The following is a 20,597-nucleotide window of genomic DNA, read 5'->3' as shown; positions in this document are numbered from 1 at the left end:
CACTCTTCTGGTGGGTGTGCCTGCTGTAAACGGAGCAAGCATTAGCAACTGCTGCCTTCTTTGCTTTTATAGATACACAAGATCCAGGGGCAGGGGCGCGTGAGCACTCCATGAAGGAGCCTCACACCTATATCTCTTTCCTGGAGCATTATTTAGGGAACAGAATCGCAGGGTCCACACTGCCAGCAGTCAGGGAGAAGCTCGCAGGGGAAGGGAGGGTGACCCCTCCAGGCAGCCAGGGCTGCAGATATAACTTGGATGCTCTTAGTTTGTTCTCACACAATGCACACAGGGAGGGCTCAGGGCTGTCCCTGCATAGCCAGGACCAAAGTCTGCAGCGCTTTGCGCTGTTCCCCGCCTTATAAAAGGTGCCTCGATCTAAATGTCCTGGCCCTCGCCAATAACAACAATGGAAAACAGAAAGATGAATTTGAGGAATGAGAGTGCAGGTGGAGATAGCAGCCCTCATGGAAAGTTCCTTTAATATTTTAGGAAGCAGCTTAGTCATTGTTGGGTCTCTGAAGTCAAGGGGCAGGTTAACTCCTGATGCTTGGTAAGCCCAGTGAGAACTGCTTTTTCTTCCCTTAGTCTCTTTCTACCACACCCCAATTCTTTTTCTTCTCACTCAATTACTTGACCAGACAGGGTCTTTCTATGTAAAGGCTGGCCTTGAACTCACAATCTTCCTGCCTCAACCTCTCCCTCCAGCTGGTATCATGGAAGGGTTACACCAAGTTTGGCTTAAATCCTCATTTTTCTCTAGGAGGAGTCTGGTCCCATCAAATGTTCTCCAATTAAGACAGCAGATCATAACAGTAGCAAAAAAAAATAATTTGGGGTGGGAGTCACCACAACATGAAGGACTGTATCAGAGTATGGCATTAGGGAGGCTGAGAACCACTGGCTCTTAGGGATAGAAGTCAAGTTGTCAGGACCAATGCCTTTAAGCTTTATCAATCACTTAAAACTTATTATAAACCACTTTCCCCCTCTCCTGATATTTATTTTTTAAAGATTTATTTATTTATTATATATAAGTACACTGTAGCTGTCTTCAGACACACCAGAAGAGGGCCTCAGATCTCATTTACAGATGGTTGTGAGCCACCATGTAGTTGATGGGATTTGAACTCAGGACCTCTGGGTCTTAACCACTGAGCCATCTCTCCAGCTCTTATTAAATTATTCAATGCCAGAGCTAGATTTTAAAAAGTAATGATCAGAAAAAAAAAAAGAAAGAAAAAGGCTAATTTTCCTCAGAACTACAGATCTCCAGTCTCTGGGGGATTGACTACTGTGTGGCTTCTAGAAAGTCTTCGTGGGTGCATTCTCGTTACACCCATGGATGCAATCTCTATTGGGTCCTGTGATCCCTCTCTCCCATCTCCCATCATTGCCACCATGCTTGTCCCATGCTAGGCACTAGTCTCTCCAGGTCCTCTCAGCTCAGCCTCTCCCCCACTCCCAACCAGGGCCTTTGTCACCCACTTCAGCAGATACTGCTCTAATCTGTGCCTTCACTTCATCCCTATCTGTTCAGATTCTGCCTCGTGGAGAGAATTCTGGTGGCCCTAAAATAGCAGTTTGTGTCCATCCATATCTCTCCAGCCCTGGGCTATTTCTCTTCATGGCGTTTATTAACAGCTCTCATGAGATATTGGTATATTTCAAGGGTTTATCCCCACCCCGGTCTCTCTCTCCTGGTTAAGGAGAACCTTCAGCGAATAAGGATTGTTTCTGTCTTGTTCACCCGTTAAATCTCTGGGCCCTGAACTATGCCTTCCAGCTGTGGAAGGTCCTAACAGCTGTTGAATGAAATAAACAAGTGAGAGAGTCAATAGTTTGCTTTCTGTTTGAAAATGGCAGACAGCCACAAGTGAGCCACACCTAGAGGACACTGCCACCCTAGGAGCACTCTCCATTATGGTGAACAGTGTCTTGCGGAGGGTTCACTCCTCAACCTTGGATCTCCAACAGGGTGGTCCATTAGTTTGATTTCCCCACGATTAAAGGCTTCTCTGGACATGGGTCTTTCTTCTTTTTGAAAAGACATCTTAAACGATTTATTTTTATTTGTGTGTGTGTGCATGTATGTGTGTTTGCATGGATTATATGTGTCTCCTGCATGGAGGTGTTTAAGGGCATGCAACTGAAGTTATAGATGGTGGTGACCTTTTGGTGCTGGGAACCAAACTCAAGTCCTTTGTAAGAGCAGTAAGTGCTCTTAACTGCTGATCCATTTCTCCCCCATTTTGTTTTTAATCGTGTGTGTGTGTGTGTGTGTGTGTGTGTGTGTGTGTGTGTGTGTGTGTGTGTGTAGGGGTCAGAGGTGTTGGGTCCCCTAGGAGCTGGAGTTACAAGTGGTTGTGAGCTGCCTAACACAGGTCCTCTAAAACCGGCTCACACACACTGCCGGCCACCTCTCTAGTCTCTGGCAAGCACTTGCCTTCCAACTCCTCCCATCTTGAGCTCTTAACCTCCTTGCCCATGTGAGTTGCTAATTTGCCCCAAGCGACAGTTTGGTGACTTATGTGAATCAACAAACTTGTGAGCAAACGTTTGCTTAGTAACCATTCCAATATTTTCTCATAGCTAGAGGGAAGAAACGCAATAATGAGTAAATAAAATAAGCACCATCCTGGTCTTAGGTAGCTTTTTTGTTTGTTTGGTTTTGGTTTTTGAAGACAGGGTTTCTTTGTGTAGCCTTGGCTGTCCTAGAACTTGCTATATAGACCAGGTTAGCCTCTAACTCAGGGATCTACCTGCCTCTGCCTCTGAAAATAAAGTTGTGAGTCCCCACTGCCTGACCTTAGCTAGCCTTTTTGTTTTCTTTCTTTTGTTCGGAGCTGAGGACCAAACCCAGGGCTTTGTGCTTTCTAGGGAAGCTCTCTACCACTGAGCAAAATCCCCAACCCCTTAGGTAGCTTTTAATTCAACAAAGGAGATTGATACATAAAGAAAGGACTTCAAGGGTGGGGGAGGCGCTGTGGAGATGGTTTAGAAGATCCCCAGACGCCATGTAAAACCTCAAAATGGCCAACATGCTTATAAGCCTGTCACTGTGGAATGGAGATGGGTGAAGACCGTGTCTCCCTGGATCTCCCTTGCTAGTGCACCTGGTCCAATGCTCAGTGAGAGACTGTCTCAAGGGAATAAGGGGAGAGTGAGAGAAAGACACCCAAGACCCTTCTGTGTTTGCACACACAGGGGAATGTAACCCCTGACTTCCGGAAATGATCTTAAAACTAATGCAATGAATAATTAAACCACCAATTCCCTAGCAACTCCAAATTAGGAACTTTCATTTCAGTTTAGTAATTTTAACTGGATCAATGAGAAGGAAATTTGAATTTTTCCTAAAATGAATGTTGCATTTTTCTCTGCAGAACAAAGTACATTGAATAATTGCTTCTAATCATACAGAAACATGTGTCCTAGAACATGGAAATGCTGCCTTATTTGAGAGAAAAGGGGGGTGGTCTCTGTAGCTGTGATTAAGTTCAGGATTAAGTTACGTTAAGGGGATGATCCTAGATTCTCCAGGTCATCACCACATGCAGTTTACAGCTGTCTTTACAAGGCACAGAGGTAAACACAGTCAGAAGAGAGCTCCACATGACCCTGGGGGAGCTGGGAGAGGCAAGCAATACCTTTCTATCCGGGACCTTTCTATCCGGGGCCTTTCGGAAAGCATCTAAGGTTTCTTTCTTCTTTTTTTTTAATGTGCATGGGTATTTTGCTTGCATGTGTCTGTGCCACTTGCATGCAGTGCCCAGGGAAGCCAGAAGAGGGCATCAGAGCCCCTAGTTAAACTGTGGCCTTAAGGGCCCTTGAGTGGCCAAGTGAGGGTTAGGAATCGAACTTAGGTCCTCGGAAAAGGCAGATGGTACTCTTAACCTCAGAGCTATCCCTCCAGTTCTAAACTGGTTTTGTCAGGGTATTTTGTCATAGCAACAGGAAATGAAACCAGGACAGACAGTTTGTGGTATTTTGTTATAGCCATAACGGAAACTAATAACTTGAAAATTGAAAAAAAAAATTCCGTTTATTCTACAACTTAGAAGGCACCAGTCTCAATCTACTTAGCCATGAAACAGAAAAGAAGATGCCTCCCCCAGGCCTCCCCGCCTCCAATACGAGCACCTGATGCCTTCCTATGCATTCACTCAGACTGCTCTCTTCCCATGTAATTGCATACTGTGCCAGTAACTCTCGTTCAAAAAACACGCCCCTTTTTCTGGCCATAGTTTCAAAGCAATAGATTTATCATATATTTATTTTTGATGGTAGAGATGCAGCTATTCTCCAAAATTTGGATGTTCTGTATAATTCCATAGTGAATCTAGTTATACATCAATTACTCTAAGATTGAGTCTCAGAGTTTTTAGATTAAAGAACATAACGTTTCTAGAACCTTGATCATAATGGGATGCCTATCTAAGTTATATCTCCAGTAGATTATGAAGAGTGGGTCCTCTCACAGGCTTGCTCCCGTGAGCTGTAATATTTAAATTTATTTATTTTTTAAAGAATTATTTATTATTTTATTTATCTGAGTACACTGTGCTGACACATCAGAAGAGGGCATCGGATCCCATTACAGATGGTTGTGAGGCACCATGTGGTTGCTGGGAATTGAACTCAGGACCTCTGAAAGAGCAGTCGGTGGCTCTTAACAGCTGAGCCATCTCTCCAGCCCTTAAATTTATTTTTAAGTGACCGAGAAGCAGCTCATCTGGCAATGCACTTACAGACTTGGTTGCCAGCAGGGACATGGCAACTCATGACCACCTGTAGCTTCAGGTCCAGGGATCTAACGACCTCTGCTGGCTCTTGGGCATCTACACATATATGATGCCCATAAACCCATGCAGGCTCACACTCATACACATAAATGGAAACAAATCTTTAAAAACCTAACATGAGGGGTTGGGGATTTAGCTCAGTGGTAGAGCGCTTGCCTAGCAAACGCAAGGCCCTGGGTTCGGTCCCCAGCTCCGAAAAAAAGAAAAAGAAAAAAAAAAAAACCTAACATGCAAGTGTATCTTTCTAGTAGCTTTTACACAATTTTGTTTCTCTGAATTGTCTAAGTCTTGTGCTCCTTTATTCAATGTGGCGCTCTGTGGCTTTCTTTTTTATTGATAAGCAGTAGTTCTCTGTAATTGTGGAATAACGGTCTCTGTCATTTTTTTTTTTAAAGAATGGTGTATTTTTAACAGACGGTCTCATGTAGTCCTGCCTGGCCACCCACTTCACAGCTGCAGCTGGTCCTGAATTCTCCATCCTTTCTCTTCACCTCCCAGTACTAAGCTTGCTTTTGCCACATATATGTCTGCACACCACATGGGTGCCCAGTGCCTGAGGTCAGAAAAGTATGTCGAATGCCCTGGAACTGGAGTAACAGATGGTTGTGAACCATCATGCGGGTCCCCTGGAGGAGAGGCCAGTGTTCTTAACTCCTGAGCCATCTCTCTGGCCCAAGGGGAATATTTGTTTGTTAAATCTGTCTTTTGTTATTTTTTCCTTATTTTTTTCCCCTATGCTTTTGCTGTGAGGACATCCTTCGACCTGGCCTGCTCAATGGTAGGAAGACAGCTTGGTTTTCTTTGTCCTTAGCCAACTCTCAATACCGCTTCTGGACCTCGTCTTTGGTGTCTCCTCTTATGATATCTTAATAGCTGATGACTTCAGAACCCACACTGTGTGTGTGTGTGTGTGTGTGTGTGTGTGTGTGTGTGTGAGTGTGGGGGGGTAGTTGTGAGCAGAATTTTAATCTTCATCTCCACCGAGGAGCAGAACCCATTGGCGTGTGAATGACACCGACACCTACTTCACAAGGTACTAAATGAGATCCTATTGATCTTGTTTGTTTTGTTTGTTTTCTTTAGATTTTTTTGAGGCATGGTTTCTCTCTGTAGCCCTGACTATCCCAGAAGTTGCTCTGTAGACCAGGCTGGCCTCAAACTCACAGAGATCCACCTGCGTTGGCCTCCCGGATGCTGCTGTGTGCCACTGCTGCCCAGATTGTGAGATGCTATTTGAGTTGATAACAGAGAAGTCACTCAGTTATGAGGCCGCTGTTATCATTGTTAATATTATTGTTCCACTAATATTTTTAATCTTGTTGTTCTAAGCGGCAGTATTTGACTTCAGCTTTGCTGGTGAGTCAAACACAGTGTCACAGTGCAACAGAGCTGTTTTCCTGTGCCCCACGTTTGCTTAGGCCATCACAATCATGGCTGCAGGCAGAGTCTGTGACAGAGTTAACATCAGTAGGCCCTACTTCTGTAACCAAAACAAAGCATCCCCGTTTTACTTTTTTTTTTTTTTTTTTTTTGGTTCTTTTTTTTCCGGAGCTGGGGACCGAACCCAGGGCCTTGCGCTTCCTAGGTAAGCACTCTACCACTGAGCTAAATCCCCAGCCCCGCCCGTTTTACTTTTTGGCGTCAATAAACCGCCTGAATTTAGGTCATTTTCTTCCATTAGATGAAAGTTGACAAATATCGTCTCCCAGCTTTTTTCTCGACTTTTATTTTTTTTCCAGCCCCCCCCCCCCCCCCGAGAACACCACAAGGATAGGAGTGGGGGTTGGGGGTAGCAGGCGTTGTGACCCAAGGCTGTTGTTGACAGAATTAGGAAGAAACCATTTCTGAAGTTTTTTTTGTCAAGAATTCCTCTAGCTGCCCACAGCTCTGCACCAGCAGCTGCAGGTTGGTGCAGTGACCGGCGGTTATGATTGAGGGTCTGTGTGCTTTGGATTATTTTTCACTGAAATTCAATGAAGTCTGTGGGCAAGGGTGTGAAAACTATTACACAAAAGAGCTAATACTACAGTTATATCAGCAAAATAAACACTAAAGCCTTTTAAAAATTAATTCTTTTCCTTAAAAAGTTATCTGTGGGGTATGTGTGTGTGTCTCCACATTCTAACTCTCCCAAGACTTTCTTTTCTTTCTTTCTTTCTTTTTTAAAAGATTGTTTATTTTATGTATACGAGTACACTGTCGCTGCCTTCAGACACACCAGACGAGGGTATCGGATCCCATTACAGATGGTGGGAACTGAACTCAGGACCTTTGGAAGAGCAGTCGGTGCTCTTAACCGCTGAGCCATCTCTCCAGCCCCCCAAGACTTTTTTAGTATATAGTTATGTGTCATTTCCCCTCCTACTTTTAGATTATCCCTGTGCCCTTGTTCCTATATGTGTGAAGGTCAGAAGTCAAACTGTGGGGGTCGGTTCTCTTCCTCTACCATGGTGGCCCCAAAGACTGAACTTGAGCTTAGGTTGTCTGGGCATCTGAGTCCCCTCATCACCTCAGTCTGCCTTTCCTTCTTTTAAGATTTATTTTTATTGATATGTATGAAATTGAGTTTATGTGCACTAAATGTGCAGGGTGCCCATGGAGGCCAGAGGGTGTCAAGACTCCTGGAACTGGAACTACAGTGACTAAACAATCCCTCCACCCTTCCCAAGCACTTCTTTTTCATTATTATTTTATTTTAAATTAATTATTTCACTTATTTACATCCCAAATGTTGCCCCCTCCCTGTCCCCTTCCTTTGCCTCTGAGAGGTTGCTTCCCCTCTCTCTCTTCTCTGGGAACATCAAGTCTCTATAGGATTAGGCCCATCCTCTCCCACTGAGGCCACACAAACCAGTCCTCTGCTACACATGTGCCTGGGCCTTGGACCAGCCTGTGTATGCTCTTTGGGTGGTGGCCCAGCCTCCCAAGCCTTTCTTAATGTACATTTATTTATCCTGTTTTGTTTTTTCTTTTCAGTTATTGCTGTGACTTGGCTCCTATATCATTGAAAACACTTAAATCCATTGTTAGGTTCCAAGCTCAACTCTTAAGAGTAATTATTCCTTTAATTCTGCTTGAGTTTGAATGGAAGAACTTTTCACACAGTCAAAGTTTATTAGAGGATATTGAGAAATGTTCTGGTGCGAGACTGGAACCCAGATCTGGTGTTTTCTATCTGTGCTGCTAATTCAAACGGTCCTGACCCCTGCCCTCCAGCTAGGCACTGGCCTTGCAGGTTCCCTGTACCTTCCCCGTTCTCCTCTGAATCTGCGATCAAGTATTTTAGGCAACCCCACTCTTCTCTCCTTGTGCTTCTCCATTAATTTACACATTCTATAATCTATAATGCTGGGCAGTCCTGATTTAGATCTATTAAAAATTTTAATTAATATGCTTGGATTAGCTTTATTATAACGTTTTCAAAAAAAAAATATGTTCTTGCCGAGTCTCCTCCCCTCTTTCCCTCTGCCTGAGTTCCTTTGTCCCTTCACCCACCAAAGCCTCTTTCTACAATCATATCACATGTGTCCTGCTGTCCACCCTCACTTCCCTTCCTCCTTTCTGGGTCTATGAGCTATTTTCCTATTCTATACCCACACTTACTTCCATGTGTACACACACACAAACACACACACACACACACACACACACACACACACACACACACACACACCCCATGAGCTTGGACCTTGTCAAGCCTGACTTTAACATTTGCTTTAACCATGTGTTTTGCACCGCAGTCTCTTTTCCTCTCACCTCTCGCCTCGTTTGGTAACCATGCAGCTATTCCACTCTTACATCAGCAGCCCATTGGTGTGGCATGTCCCTTCTGCTCTTCCCCAGAACCAGGTGCTTTGTTGGGTTTATTTTCTTCTCTTTTTAGCTTTCTGACCTAGTCTTTTGATGTTTGGGGTGGGTTGGGGGGGGCGGTTCTATCTCTCTCTTCTACCTACCGGTCTGTTCCCCAAGCCCCCAGGCAAACACGGAAAGAACACTCTTTTTGAAAACGGACCATCGTGATGTACAGCAAGCATCAGAGGCCTGAGATTCCTGCCCTGCCTCTGCTGTGTGACCTTGGGCCAGCCACTTTACTTCTTCGGTTCTCGGTTTTCTCCCTGAACAATGAGGCACATTCAGTTGAATAAGCACAGAAATAATTTAGCCCAGCTCTCAAAACAAACAGCATCATTCTGAGAATTCAAGGAAGAAGCAGTACGCAAACAGTCCGACCACTCTCCTTCCCTTGCCGTCTTCCCCCCACCACCATGCTAAGATAATGCCAACCAGCTGTCCAGTCGTGTTATTGTTATTTCAGTGTTGAAACTGCCCTTGGCCGGTCCATGCATCCCACCCGCTAACCACAATAGAAATCCAAACACTCACCGTGAATTTCTCATAGAGCTCGTAGGTCAGGAGGGGGTTGGGCAGCTCCCTGAAGTACAGCTTGCACAGGGAGCCCACACAGTGGATGTCTTGAAGGTACACCTCCCTTGTCAGATCTGGGCATTGATCTGAGCCGAACTCTTGCCTGGAACAACAGAGACGGAGACATAACAATCCCAGGCAACACAGGGCCCACGTCGGCAGCTGCTTGGAGGCACAGGCGTGAGAGGAACCTTCGCTGCTGATTTGCCAGTGATCTCGACCTCCGTTCTACTCCAGGCACTAGGAGACCACTGGACAGACACCGCTTTTGCAGGCTAATGCTTGCTTGGAAGATGGTTGTGACGTGAGGTCAGAAAACTCATTTGTGACCAGAGGTCCCCACATCACCGTATCTGTGTCTTGCTCACGGGCACTGGGTAGATAGAAAATGTCTGCCAACAAAACGTCCACTGAGATTTCAGCTTTTCCAAAGCCTAACTCAAAATGAAACTCTTTTTGGTTGTTGTTGTTTTTAAGCGGTGAGAGTCCAAACTGGGAAGTAGGGGGAGGTGGGGAGGTGGGGACAGTGTCAAGTCTTATCCCATGTCTCCGGAGTCATGTCTCAAACTCGATTTAACCAGATACTCAAACCCAAAGTTTGAGGACCTACCTCGACTATCTCTCTAACGCTTAGTGCGTCATTTTTCTAGGTGGCTTAGTGGTGACTCTTACATGTCACTTGAGCATGTGAATGCGGTCAGTCCACAGTGGGATTCCAGGGACACCAAGACCATCTGGCTCTAGGTTAGGCATCTATGCTATTTCCTTTCTTTCCCTTTGCTCCATGTTGATTGAAACAGGGTCTCAGTGTGGAGGCCAGGTTGGTCTTGAATGACATCATTACTTCTTCAGTCTCCTGAGTGCTGGGGTCACAGGCCTGTACCACCAGCTCCATGAAGGTTTGACGTCAAATCAGAAAATATTTCCTCACACGAATGCACTGCCTCGAACTGCACATACTTGCAAACTACAAAGATGGCTTTTAAATGATAAGTTTTAGTTTTAATGTAGAAGTTCAGCTCCTAAGTGTACTCCTCGGTCAGTTAGTGATAAACCCCACAAGACTCTGAGACTCAACATTTTCTGCTGCCTCTCTCTACTCTGGTTTCATTTCTTCAAAGAAGAGTGGAAAACTCTCCAATACTGTAAGTGCCTCAAGGTCACTCACAGGGCTCGAGAAGAGAGGTGTCCCACGAATCTGTGGACACACGTGCATGTGTTTTTCTCCGAGAGCAGGAGAGAAGAGCCTAGAATTTATTCATTTATTTTGCCCAGATTTTAAAGGCACTCTTTAAAGGAAAAAGATTCCCCCCCTACCTAAGCGTCTTTCTGGATGGCAGCTACCGTGCCATGGACTTCAGACCTAAGAGTCAAGTTCAGTGAGGAACACTTGGCTTGCAAGCTCGAGGCCAAGTGTTGATCCTCGGGAAAAAAAAAATGTTGTCAGTGAAATCATAAGAGTTCCTCGTGCCATGTACGGTGGTTACCACCTGTGGGGAAGGAGCTGCGAGTTCAAAGCTAGTCAGGGAGACTGAGAACCTGTCTTCAAAAAACAAACCACCTAAGTAGCTGGGTGTGGTGGCGCATGCCTTTAGTCCTTAGCTCTCGTGAGGCAGGAGCAGGTGGGTCTCGGTGAAGTTAAGGTCAGTCTGGTTTACAGTGTGGGTTCCAGGACGGCTAAAGCTACACAGAGAAGGAACTTGTAATAAACCAATTATTTTTTTAAACATCCATAAAAAATGTTTTATCATTTATTACAATTTAATTACACGTGCGATCTGGAGAAGATGGGCCAAATAGAAGGTAGAAGACAAAACCTTGAATTATATAATATATAATTCATATAACATAACCCAATTATATACTGACTTTACAGTAAGAGTGTTCTAGAGAGCCAGGAGGCTTGCCCTAAGTTCCAGGCTAGCCTGGGCTACAGAGTAAGACCATGTCTCAAAAAACATAGTAAACATGCTTTTTAAACCACTAAATGTTCTTTTGGAATTATGATAGACAAAATACATAAACTTATTGCCTTAATCACAGAAAAATACATGTATATTTCAATACATACACAATATGTGTTTCAATATATACATAGTCTGTATACACTTTATACATATACTTTTATTTAACGTTTCTTTTTTTGTTTGTTTGGTTTGTCAAGAGAGGGTTTTTACATGTAACAGCCCTGGCTGTTCCTAGAACTCGGTCTGTAAACCAGGCTGGCCTCAAACTCACATAGATCTGCCTGCCTCTGCCTACCAAGAGCTAGGATTAAAGGCCTACTGAACCACCTTTGGCTGATTATTGTCTTTTTTAATGAAATAGGAATTTCTTAAAATGTTTATGATAAATCTGCACTATTACATATTACTCACATGCCATTTATTTTAAAAATTACTAGGGTGTGGGGAGTTGGGCCACACTTGCCATCGATTCTATATGGAGGTCACAGGAAAACTTTGTGGAGTCTGTTCTCTCCTTCTGCTTATGTAGGCTCATGGTTCGAACTCAGATCATTGAGTTTGCCCAGCAAGCGTCTTTACCTGAGGAGCCACACCACCGGCTTCCAGTAACTTAAAAATGTCAGCATCGATTAGAGAAATGTACAATTAGGCAGACTTATAATTTCTCAGCCATCTGAAATATCAAGCGTGAATCCAAAGCAAATCTCCCAAGGGCCTCAGAATTCTGAACAGTATGAAAGGGACCCTAGTCTGGCTGGGGTTTAGAAAAACATGTTCCCTAACTTGTAATTTAGATCACGTGAGGTAAATCCAATCCATCAATGAAGCATAAACCCTGCCCAAGACAAAGAAAAAGCCATTTTCATTGGACAGAATTCTACCAGGCCGGGAGGGAGCCTCCGGATTAGAGTTAGAACTGCCAGGCAGCTACACCTCACAGAGGCCATCTTTCAGGTTTCCAGTACTCCCAAAAAACTGCCAGCAGAGACAGACAGAACGAGGGAAGGCTCACTGGAGGCTTCTGGGCTCTTATTTTAGCTTACCGTAGCCGCTGGATGTTTGAAGTGACACCCGAGAGGCGATAGATCCCATCCACAATGCCGTGAGTCTCTATAAATTCAGCACAGCTCTTCAGCACATATGGAACTGTGTACAAGAAGAGGAAAACGGCCAAGCATTAAATGTAAATCTGTCCTAGAAAGACGCCCTAACAATCCAGGCAAGTTCAAATACAATGGACCAAGAAGAGCTACAACCGTTAGCAATTGCTTGTAAGTGGTAGGCAATGTTCCTTAGAGACTCGATAATGTTTTTTTTTTTTTTTCTTTTCTTTTTTTTCGGAGCTGGGGACCGAACCCAGGGCCTTGCGCTTGCTAGGCAAGCACTCTACCACTGAGCTAAATCCCCAACCCCTCGATAATGTTTTAAATACCTTTAAAAGATTTAAATAAAAATACATTTTACTTATTATTTACTTTATTTATTAATTAGTAACTTATTTATTTTTAAATATAATTTACAAAGTTTAAATAAAATAAACCTTAAAAAGTCAAAAGTACTTTGAAATCCTTTAAAAAAAAAAGTATGTTTGGGGTGTGGTAGGCATAGTGGGTACGCATTTGTAATCTGAGCACTGGGGAGCTCAGCGTCAACCTTAGTTATGTAGTAAGTTTGAGGATAGCCTGGGCTATGAGACCCTATTTCAAACAAACATACAAACAAAGAAAATAACACCCCACCCCTAGTCTTCATCTGTCTTAAGGGTGTCTTTAACAATTTAAATATTCACAGGATTGTTATCTGTTAGTAAGGGATACATGCCCTCCTTTGAAAGGTGAGATTCCCCCCAGACCTTCCTTCTAGTCACTATTTAAATGGGTCATTTACAAAAGGCTCTAACACCGACTCTTACATGCCCACCCTCCCAGGGTTCAGAGCTCTGGAGGTGTGTCTCTCCTGGGGCATTGCCAGAGTGACAGAATGACACATGTCTTTCAGATGCACAGAGGGAACATTAAGTCATTTGCTACTGGCATCCCTTGACCAATCTTCTGAGGTCCTCTTGTGACAGTGCAGTGAATGCTGACTTACAGTGGGACAGCCCAACCCTCAGACTAAAGTCATTTGTGGCTCCTGGTTACCAAGGGATGGCACAGGCCCTCCACGAGCTAAGGATTGGTCAGTGCTGTGACAGACTCCCAACACACACCAGTCCTTCCTTGAATTGGGCTAACGCCAAGTCATTTATGCTCATTACACACGAAATACTCCTGAATGCAAGTCCATACTGGGCAGACTCTCATTTTGAGATAGGGGTGTGATGTATAGCCCAGGTTAGCTTCGAAGTTGCCAAGTTTCCCATGTACTGGGCTTAGGCAAATACCATTGCATCCGGCTTAGACTGAACCTTTGTCTGGGTAGATGTTCAGATCCAGCATTCTACCTACACACAAAGTATTTGGCTTCAACAGTCTCATTACTGTTACTGGGTGCTGCAGGATCTAACCCAGGGAGGCCCGGATGCAAGGCAAGAACTATCAGGAAGCTACAATCCCACTCTATCTAATTCCCCACGACAGCGCTTCCAAAGCCTCTTCTTTCCCTTTCAGCTTTGAAATAATTCTAAGTTAGGCATTTAATCAAATTCATCACACTTAAAAATATCCTGCCCATCCCTCAAAAGCTAACACATACCAGGAGCCTCTCCCTTCGGCAAGATAGCCTTATTTTGCCCATGACTTATCCTGCAAGACGGGAAGTGGGGAGAACCTTTCAGTTAACTCAGGTACAAAGAGGTCAGGGAGTGGGTTTTGCGTTGGAAATATCAGAGGCTGGAGACCACAGAGGTGGATCCACTTCCTGTGTGAATAGCGGGTGGGGGTGGGGTCTAGGAGCAGGCCAGGCTCCCACATCCCCCTCCCATCTTGGACCAGAAAGGCTACAGTTGAATGTGTTGTATTGCAGAGGAACCTTTAAGTCTGTGCGTCTTGCTCTGAAGAGAGATACAGTGCCAGTGCTTAAACACACACACACACACACACACACACACACACACACACACACACACACCACACACACACACACACACACGAAATTTCTGTGGTGTAAACCAACAGTCGACTCTTCCCACCCCACCAAAGCTCTTCTGTAACTTGTCACGTGTGGTGGCAGACGGCTGAGAGCGAAGACTTAGATGCCAAACTGCCTTTGTGGTCTGGGATTAAAATACATAACGAAGACAGTGGTGACATTAACCTCATGCTAGGGCTGAGAGTATCCCTGGAAACATTGAGCCCAGATCCTGGATATTAGCAGTATTCTGCACTGGCAGCCGTTGTTTCTGTTTTTGTGGCTGATGCAACACTTGAATTTATAACTTTTGTTGTTGCTGTTGCTGATAACAGAGCTTAGCTCTTCTATCCAAATGAGTTGTCAAAACTCATCTCTGCTCTTTGGAACTGCTGTTGTTCCTCTTTGAGAGGTATCAATCCTGCTTCTGGGAGGTCTCTGTGATTTTAGGTGTCTCTGTGAGGCACAAAAGCATCGGATATTTTAGAGGTGGGGAAATATACGGGGAATCCTCATTTACAGCTCTGCACGAGAGGGAAGAATTATTGTAACTCCTCACAGAAAGAGAGCATATCCCCTGTCCCATACTTGTCCCAAATCTTCTGGGGTCTCATCTTGGACCAGGTGGGAAGGTGCAGATCTCCCTTCCTTTCAGCAGCAGGACAGGAGTCACTCTATCTCCTCACTTAGCCGAGGCAAGTGTGCTCCCTAGCGTGTCCCCCATCCACCATAGCTGAAAAGCCACCAGCCTAGCACAGAGCTTGTGAAGTGCAGATGCATGCACACATCAAGGGGATCTTGCCACACTGAATGCTTATTCCAGGGCAGGAGGAAGGTAGGTGGAGGTGGAGGCAAGGAATTTACCTTCTAAGCAAGTTCTGTGTTGTCTGCCAATCTGAGGTGACACTTGAGACAACCAAGGCTTGAAGAGAGACAGTATTGGGGTGTGGTGTTGCCCAGGTTTCTGAACATTTTGTCTTGAGGCTGGAGAGAAGGCTAAGCGACTGCTTAGAACTCACAGTTTTTCCAGAGACCCTGAGTTTGGTTCCGAGCATTCATATTGAACGGCTCACAACCACCTGTGACACCAGCTCTCGGGGATCTGACACTGGCTTCTGGTCTCTGTGATCACCCTCACAGACATGGCATGCAGGCATTCACATACACACACACACATGCATACACACACACACACACACACACACAAGAGCGCCAAAAATCTCCAGTAAGAGTTTAGTCTCCAAGTCTTAGGATTCCTTGGACTGTTGTTTCTAGAGTCTAGCTACATCAAGGGCAGTTTTGGATTCTGATTCTGATCATGGTAGGATCCTGATAGGCACGAGCTGAGTGGCTACAGATAAATGGAAGGTCTCCTTGTCAACACAGACATGGAGTGTGTGTGTGGGTGACTCTGGAGGTTGAAGTCACAAGAGTTTGATCTCCCACCCAGGTTCACACAGTTGCTGGCTACAATCTGATATTATCATCTCTCTGAGCCGTTTCGTGGGCGCTTCTCTCCAACTCCCTTTCTCTGGTTTGCTTTTGTTTTCCCTGGATCAGCAATCTTGAATGTTAACTTCTAATCAGCACAAAGCTTTTCTCAGATGGCTTCTGACAGAAGGGAAAGCCTTTCACACGCCCCGCTTACATAGTGCTAGAGGGTCCCGTGTCTCCACGCTTGTGTCCTGATGAACCGTTTGGTGAGCCTCTCAGAGCTCTGACTCCTCCAAGGGTTTAGGCAGAAGAGGCCCACAGTCAAAGCTTTCTGAGTCCCCCAAGAAGCCGTGACTCTGACCTGCCTCAGTTTCCTAGTAGTCGGGTCTGGGGTGGATGCAAGACAGCACAGTTGTGTTTGGTCACTGTTGGATTGTCAAGGCTATATCCTTTCAGAGCACCTTAAATTGTCTTTGTCTTTTAGAGGCACAGGCATACCCTTCCCTGTTCTTGTCTCCTATCCATCTTTGGGTCCTTATTCCTGATTTTCATGTAAAGGGTGGTGAATAAGTGTGTTGTTGGGGCCACCAAGGGTTTAGCTTAGAGTGTGGGGGGATGGCTTAGCAATCACTTAGAACTTAATGCTTTTCCAAAGATCCTGAGTTTGGTTCCCAGCACAAATACTGAATGGTTCACGACTACCTGCAACTCCAGCTCTCGGGGATCTGACACCATTTTCTGGCCTCTGTGGGCACCCTTACAGACGTGGCATGCAGACATGCACGCATGTACACACTCACACACGCACGCATGTACACACAAACATACTGCTTGCTCCCATCTACCCAAGACCCCGTCGCTTTTAAAGTGCACAGTTTTAAGTGGGCCTTTGGACATACATTTACAACCTAAGAACTGTCACACTATCTGTTATAGAACATTTCATTGCCCACTCCCCTCAAAAAACCAATATTGACTCTTAGTTACTACCCACGTTCCTCCTCTGAAGCCCTTGTCCAGGTCTCTATTTCCATGGGTTTCCCTGTTTCAGATGTTTTAGAAACATGGAATCTTAACCATGTATGGTCTCCTGATGGGCTTCCTTTACTTAGCAAAATCCTCGCCAGATCCATTTACATCGCAGCATGCATTGGCACGGCGTTCCTTTCCATGGCTGAATATTGTTCTAAACAAATTCTTCATTTTGTTCATCCACTGACCTCTTGGTGGAAAATTCAGCTGTTCCCACTCTTTGACTTATTACGAACAAAGAAAATTCCTCCGTGTGTGTGTGTGTGTGTGTGTGTGTGTGTGTCTGTGTGTGTGTGTGTGTGTGTCTGTGTGAGTGTGAGTGTGTGAATGTGTGTGTGTATGAGTGTGAGTATGTGTGCATGAGTGTGTATGTGTGAGTGTGTATCTGTGTGTATGTGAGTGTGTGTCTGTGTGTGTATGAGTATGTCTGTGTGTATGAGTATGTGTGTGTGAGTGTGTCTGTGTGAGTGTGTATCTGTGTCTGCGTGAGTGTGTCTGTGTGTGTGCGTGTTTGTCTGTGTGTGAGTGTGTGTCTGTGAGTGTGTGACTGTGAGAGTGTGTGTGTATGAGTGTGTGTGAGAGTGTGTATGTGTGAGTGTGTATCTGTGTCTGTGTGAGTGTGTCTGTGTGTGTGAGTGTATGTGAGTATGTGTGAGTGTGTGTCTGTGTGAGTGTGTGTGTATGAGTGTGTGTGTGTGTATGAGAGTGTGTGTGTGTGTGTGTGTGTGTGTGTGTATTTGGTATGGACAGAAAGATTTTTTATTTTTTGGCTATAAATCCAGGAGTGGGAGGGTAACCCTACATTTCCCTCTTGGGGACCTGCCAAACTCTTCTTCAAAACAGCTCCCACTGGCCAATCTAGGAGGATTCCGATCACTCCACGCCCTTGTCAACACTCGTTATTGTCTGTCTGTTCTTATGGTCAGCCTCCTGGGGATACACTGGTATTTACTGTGGTTTTGATTTGCGTTTTGCTGACTGCTAGTGGTGCTTAGCATCTCTTCCTGGGATGATTGGCCATTCGTGTAGTTTCTCTGGAGACTGTCTCTCTACTCAACTTTTAGTGGAATTGCTTGTCTTTTTTGTGCTATCATAATAGTTCTTGAAATAGTCAGGATTCAAGACTCTCATCACATCTGTTTTTTTGGCAAATGTTTTCTTCTAAGCAGTTGGGCTGTCTTTATACTTAAGTTTTGTTTTTTTTTTAATTTCAAATTTTAGAAGTTACAATATAATTACATCATTGTCCCCTTCCCCTTCTTCCTTCCAGACCTTCCCTTAAACCCCTCCTTGTTCTTTTTCAAATTCATGGCCTTTTTTTCCTATTATGTATCTTTACATGCATATATGTATACACACATATATTCCTAAAAATAACCTATCAGTGTGTATAATGTCATTCATACATTTGGTTTCAGGGCTGACCATTTGGCATTGGATAGCTGATTGGTGCGCTCTTCCCTGGAGAAGTTTATTTCTGCCACTCTCAGCCTTCCTTAGTTGCCTGAAGTTGTCTAGGTAGCCATTGAAGTCTTGTGGTCCTCCCTTCATCTACTTTGGTGTGTCTATTGGTGTTGTCTTTCTTCTAGGCAATACATATACAGGTACAGCCTCTAACACTGCAGGGAGATACAACATCACTGCAGACTTTCTGATGCTCTCATTCACAGTGCTCTCTGAGCCTTAGGTGCAGCAATGTCTTGTAGCTGTATCATTCGGACGGGGCTCCACAACCTTGCATTATGATTGGCTATGGTTTTCTGCAGCGATTTCTGCCTGTTACAAAGAGAAAGTTCCTTGATGAGGGGGTGTCTTAGGGTTTGATGGCTGTGAAGAGACACCATGACCATGCTAACTCTTACAAAGAAAGTATTTCCTTGGGGCTGGCTTGCAGCTTCAGAGGTTTAGCTCATTATCCACACAGTGGGAAGCATGGCGGTGTGCAGGCAGACATGGAGGAGCCAACAGTTCCACAGCTTGATCCACAGGCAGCAGGAGGAGACTGTGTCTCACACCGGGCAGAGCTTGAGCATATATATGACATCAAAGCCTGTCCCCCTCTCCCACCCCCAGTGGTACATTTCCTCCAACAAGACCTCACCACCTAACAGTGCCACTTCCTATGACCAAGCATTCACACACATGAATCTGTGGAGACCATACCTATTCAAGCCACCACAAGGGGTAAAGACTATGCTTATGGGTGGGTAAAAGGACAAATGGTTAGAGATTTTGCTAGTTTAATAAAGTAGTGGGTGCAGGATTTCCTCCAAGATGCATGACCTCAGGAGCATGGAGTATCTTAATTTTTAAAAATTCATTTATCTTATTTTAAAATCAATGTCTTTCCAGGCACGGTGGTACATGCCTTTAATTCCAAAACTGGGAAGGCCCAGGCAGGCAGATCTCTGTGCAACCATGGCCAACCTGGTCTACATAAAGAATTCCAGGACAGTCAGGGCTGCATAGTAAGACTCTGTCTCAAAAACAATCAACCAAACCAAACCAAGCCAAACAAAACAACCGAAAACTAAACTAAACTAAATAAAATCATCCTAAGCTGGCACACAAAGGCACATATTTAGTGACATAAAATTTAAAAACTCAATTTGTCCTGGGCAATCCTTCTACATACGGTATTCTTTCAGGCAGAGAAGTTTTAAACTCGGGTGAGGTCCAATTATCTGAGTTTTGTTGTTGTTTGTGTTTTTGATATCGGGAAGAGAATTTATCTCTGATTTATGTTGTCTCTGTGCTTTGGTTCTCCACCACCACGTGCACAGAAGACGATGGCGCCAAGGCAAACTGCCGCTTGTCATAGATCAGGACACACAGAGGCAGAGGTTCATTGTCCTTTGGAATCTCAGCCATGATTCCACCCAAGGCTTTTCTAGAAGTCGCCTTAGGACTTGCTTTTAGCAGCCATCCACACTCAGCGCTTAAAGAACTAGAATGTGTATAGATTGGGTGTGGAAGCTTATGCTTCTGGCCTCAGTACTCAGGAGGCTGAGGCAGGGGGATTGCTATGAATCGGAGGCCAGCCTGGGCTACATAGTGAGATACAGGCTAGGTTCTAGCTTCTTGGGAACTGCTGCCCTCGGCACTTTCCCGTGTGGGGTGCCGAGGGCACACCCCCGCCTTGGTCTATTACCTCCCCCTCCGTGGGGAACTCCTCCACCTGCCTAACTGGGCTCTGATGCCTTCTTTGGGCAGAGCTTCCTGTGTGAGTTTACCTTTCCAGTGCCTTCTGCCTTCGTGGCACTCTTTAGAGAGACTACCAAGCGCAGTCCAACTACAAATTATAGTCATTCATACAACTTTTTATACACGTATGCACATGTAAGTAACTTCGGTTCTCGGATTGGCAGAGGTTTGCTAAGTCTTATGCCAAACTATGCATGTTATACCTTAGGGAAGGGAAGGGCAGCTTTGTCACACATGACTGGGGGCAGAGCAGACTGCAGGGAAATGTGAGACTAGCAAAATGACAAATCCACCCACTCTTTGGCTCAGTGGCTCCCCTTCTAGGAATTTACCCTACAGATATTCTTATGTACATAACAAGTACTCAGTTATTAATTATGACATTTTGTTTAATAATATAAGATTTTTAAGGAAAATCTCACTAAGCCTGGAGTGGTGGGTCCTATCTTTCATCCCAGCCCTTGAACGTCAGAAGTGGGCAGATCTCTGTGAGTTCAAAGACAGCCTGGTCTAGAGAGCTAGAACTGGGAAAATACATTCCTGCAGCATACATTACCTTTAAATGCTTTCATAAATGGAATGAAAAAGTCGACTGTGAGCCTGACCTGTCCAGCAGCAGGTACTAGGTACTGTCTGTCCCTGCTGTCTCCATTTCTAACTG

The 20,597-nt window shown here is 44.8% G+C and overlaps 1 protein-coding gene across 1 annotated transcript in view; it reads right to left on the bottom strand.

Moving 5' to 3' along the window:
- Arhgap31 (Rho GTPase activating protein 31) overlaps positions 1–20,597 on the bottom strand; it is a 112,912-nt gene that overhangs the window by 26,879 nt on the left and 65,436 nt on the right. The window contains exons 2-3 of the mRNA NM_001105879.1: positions 12,241–12,343; positions 9,189–9,333 (exon numbers count right to left, since the gene is read on the bottom strand). Of these exons, the coding sequence (NP_001099349.1) occupies positions 9,189–9,333; positions 12,241–12,343 (248 nt within the window). The remainder of the gene's footprint in view (positions 1–9,188; positions 9,334–12,240; positions 12,344–20,597) is intronic.

This window comes from Rattus norvegicus, chromosome 11, assembly GCF_036323735.1.
Source record: "Rattus norvegicus strain BN/NHsdMcwi chromosome 11, GRCr8, whole genome shotgun sequence".
Lineage (NCBI taxonomy): Eukaryota > Metazoa > Chordata > Mammalia > Rodentia > Muridae > Rattus > Rattus norvegicus.
The sequence above is the reverse complement of the archived record's forward strand: the minus strand, read 5'-3'. Positions and strand labels throughout refer to the sequence as shown.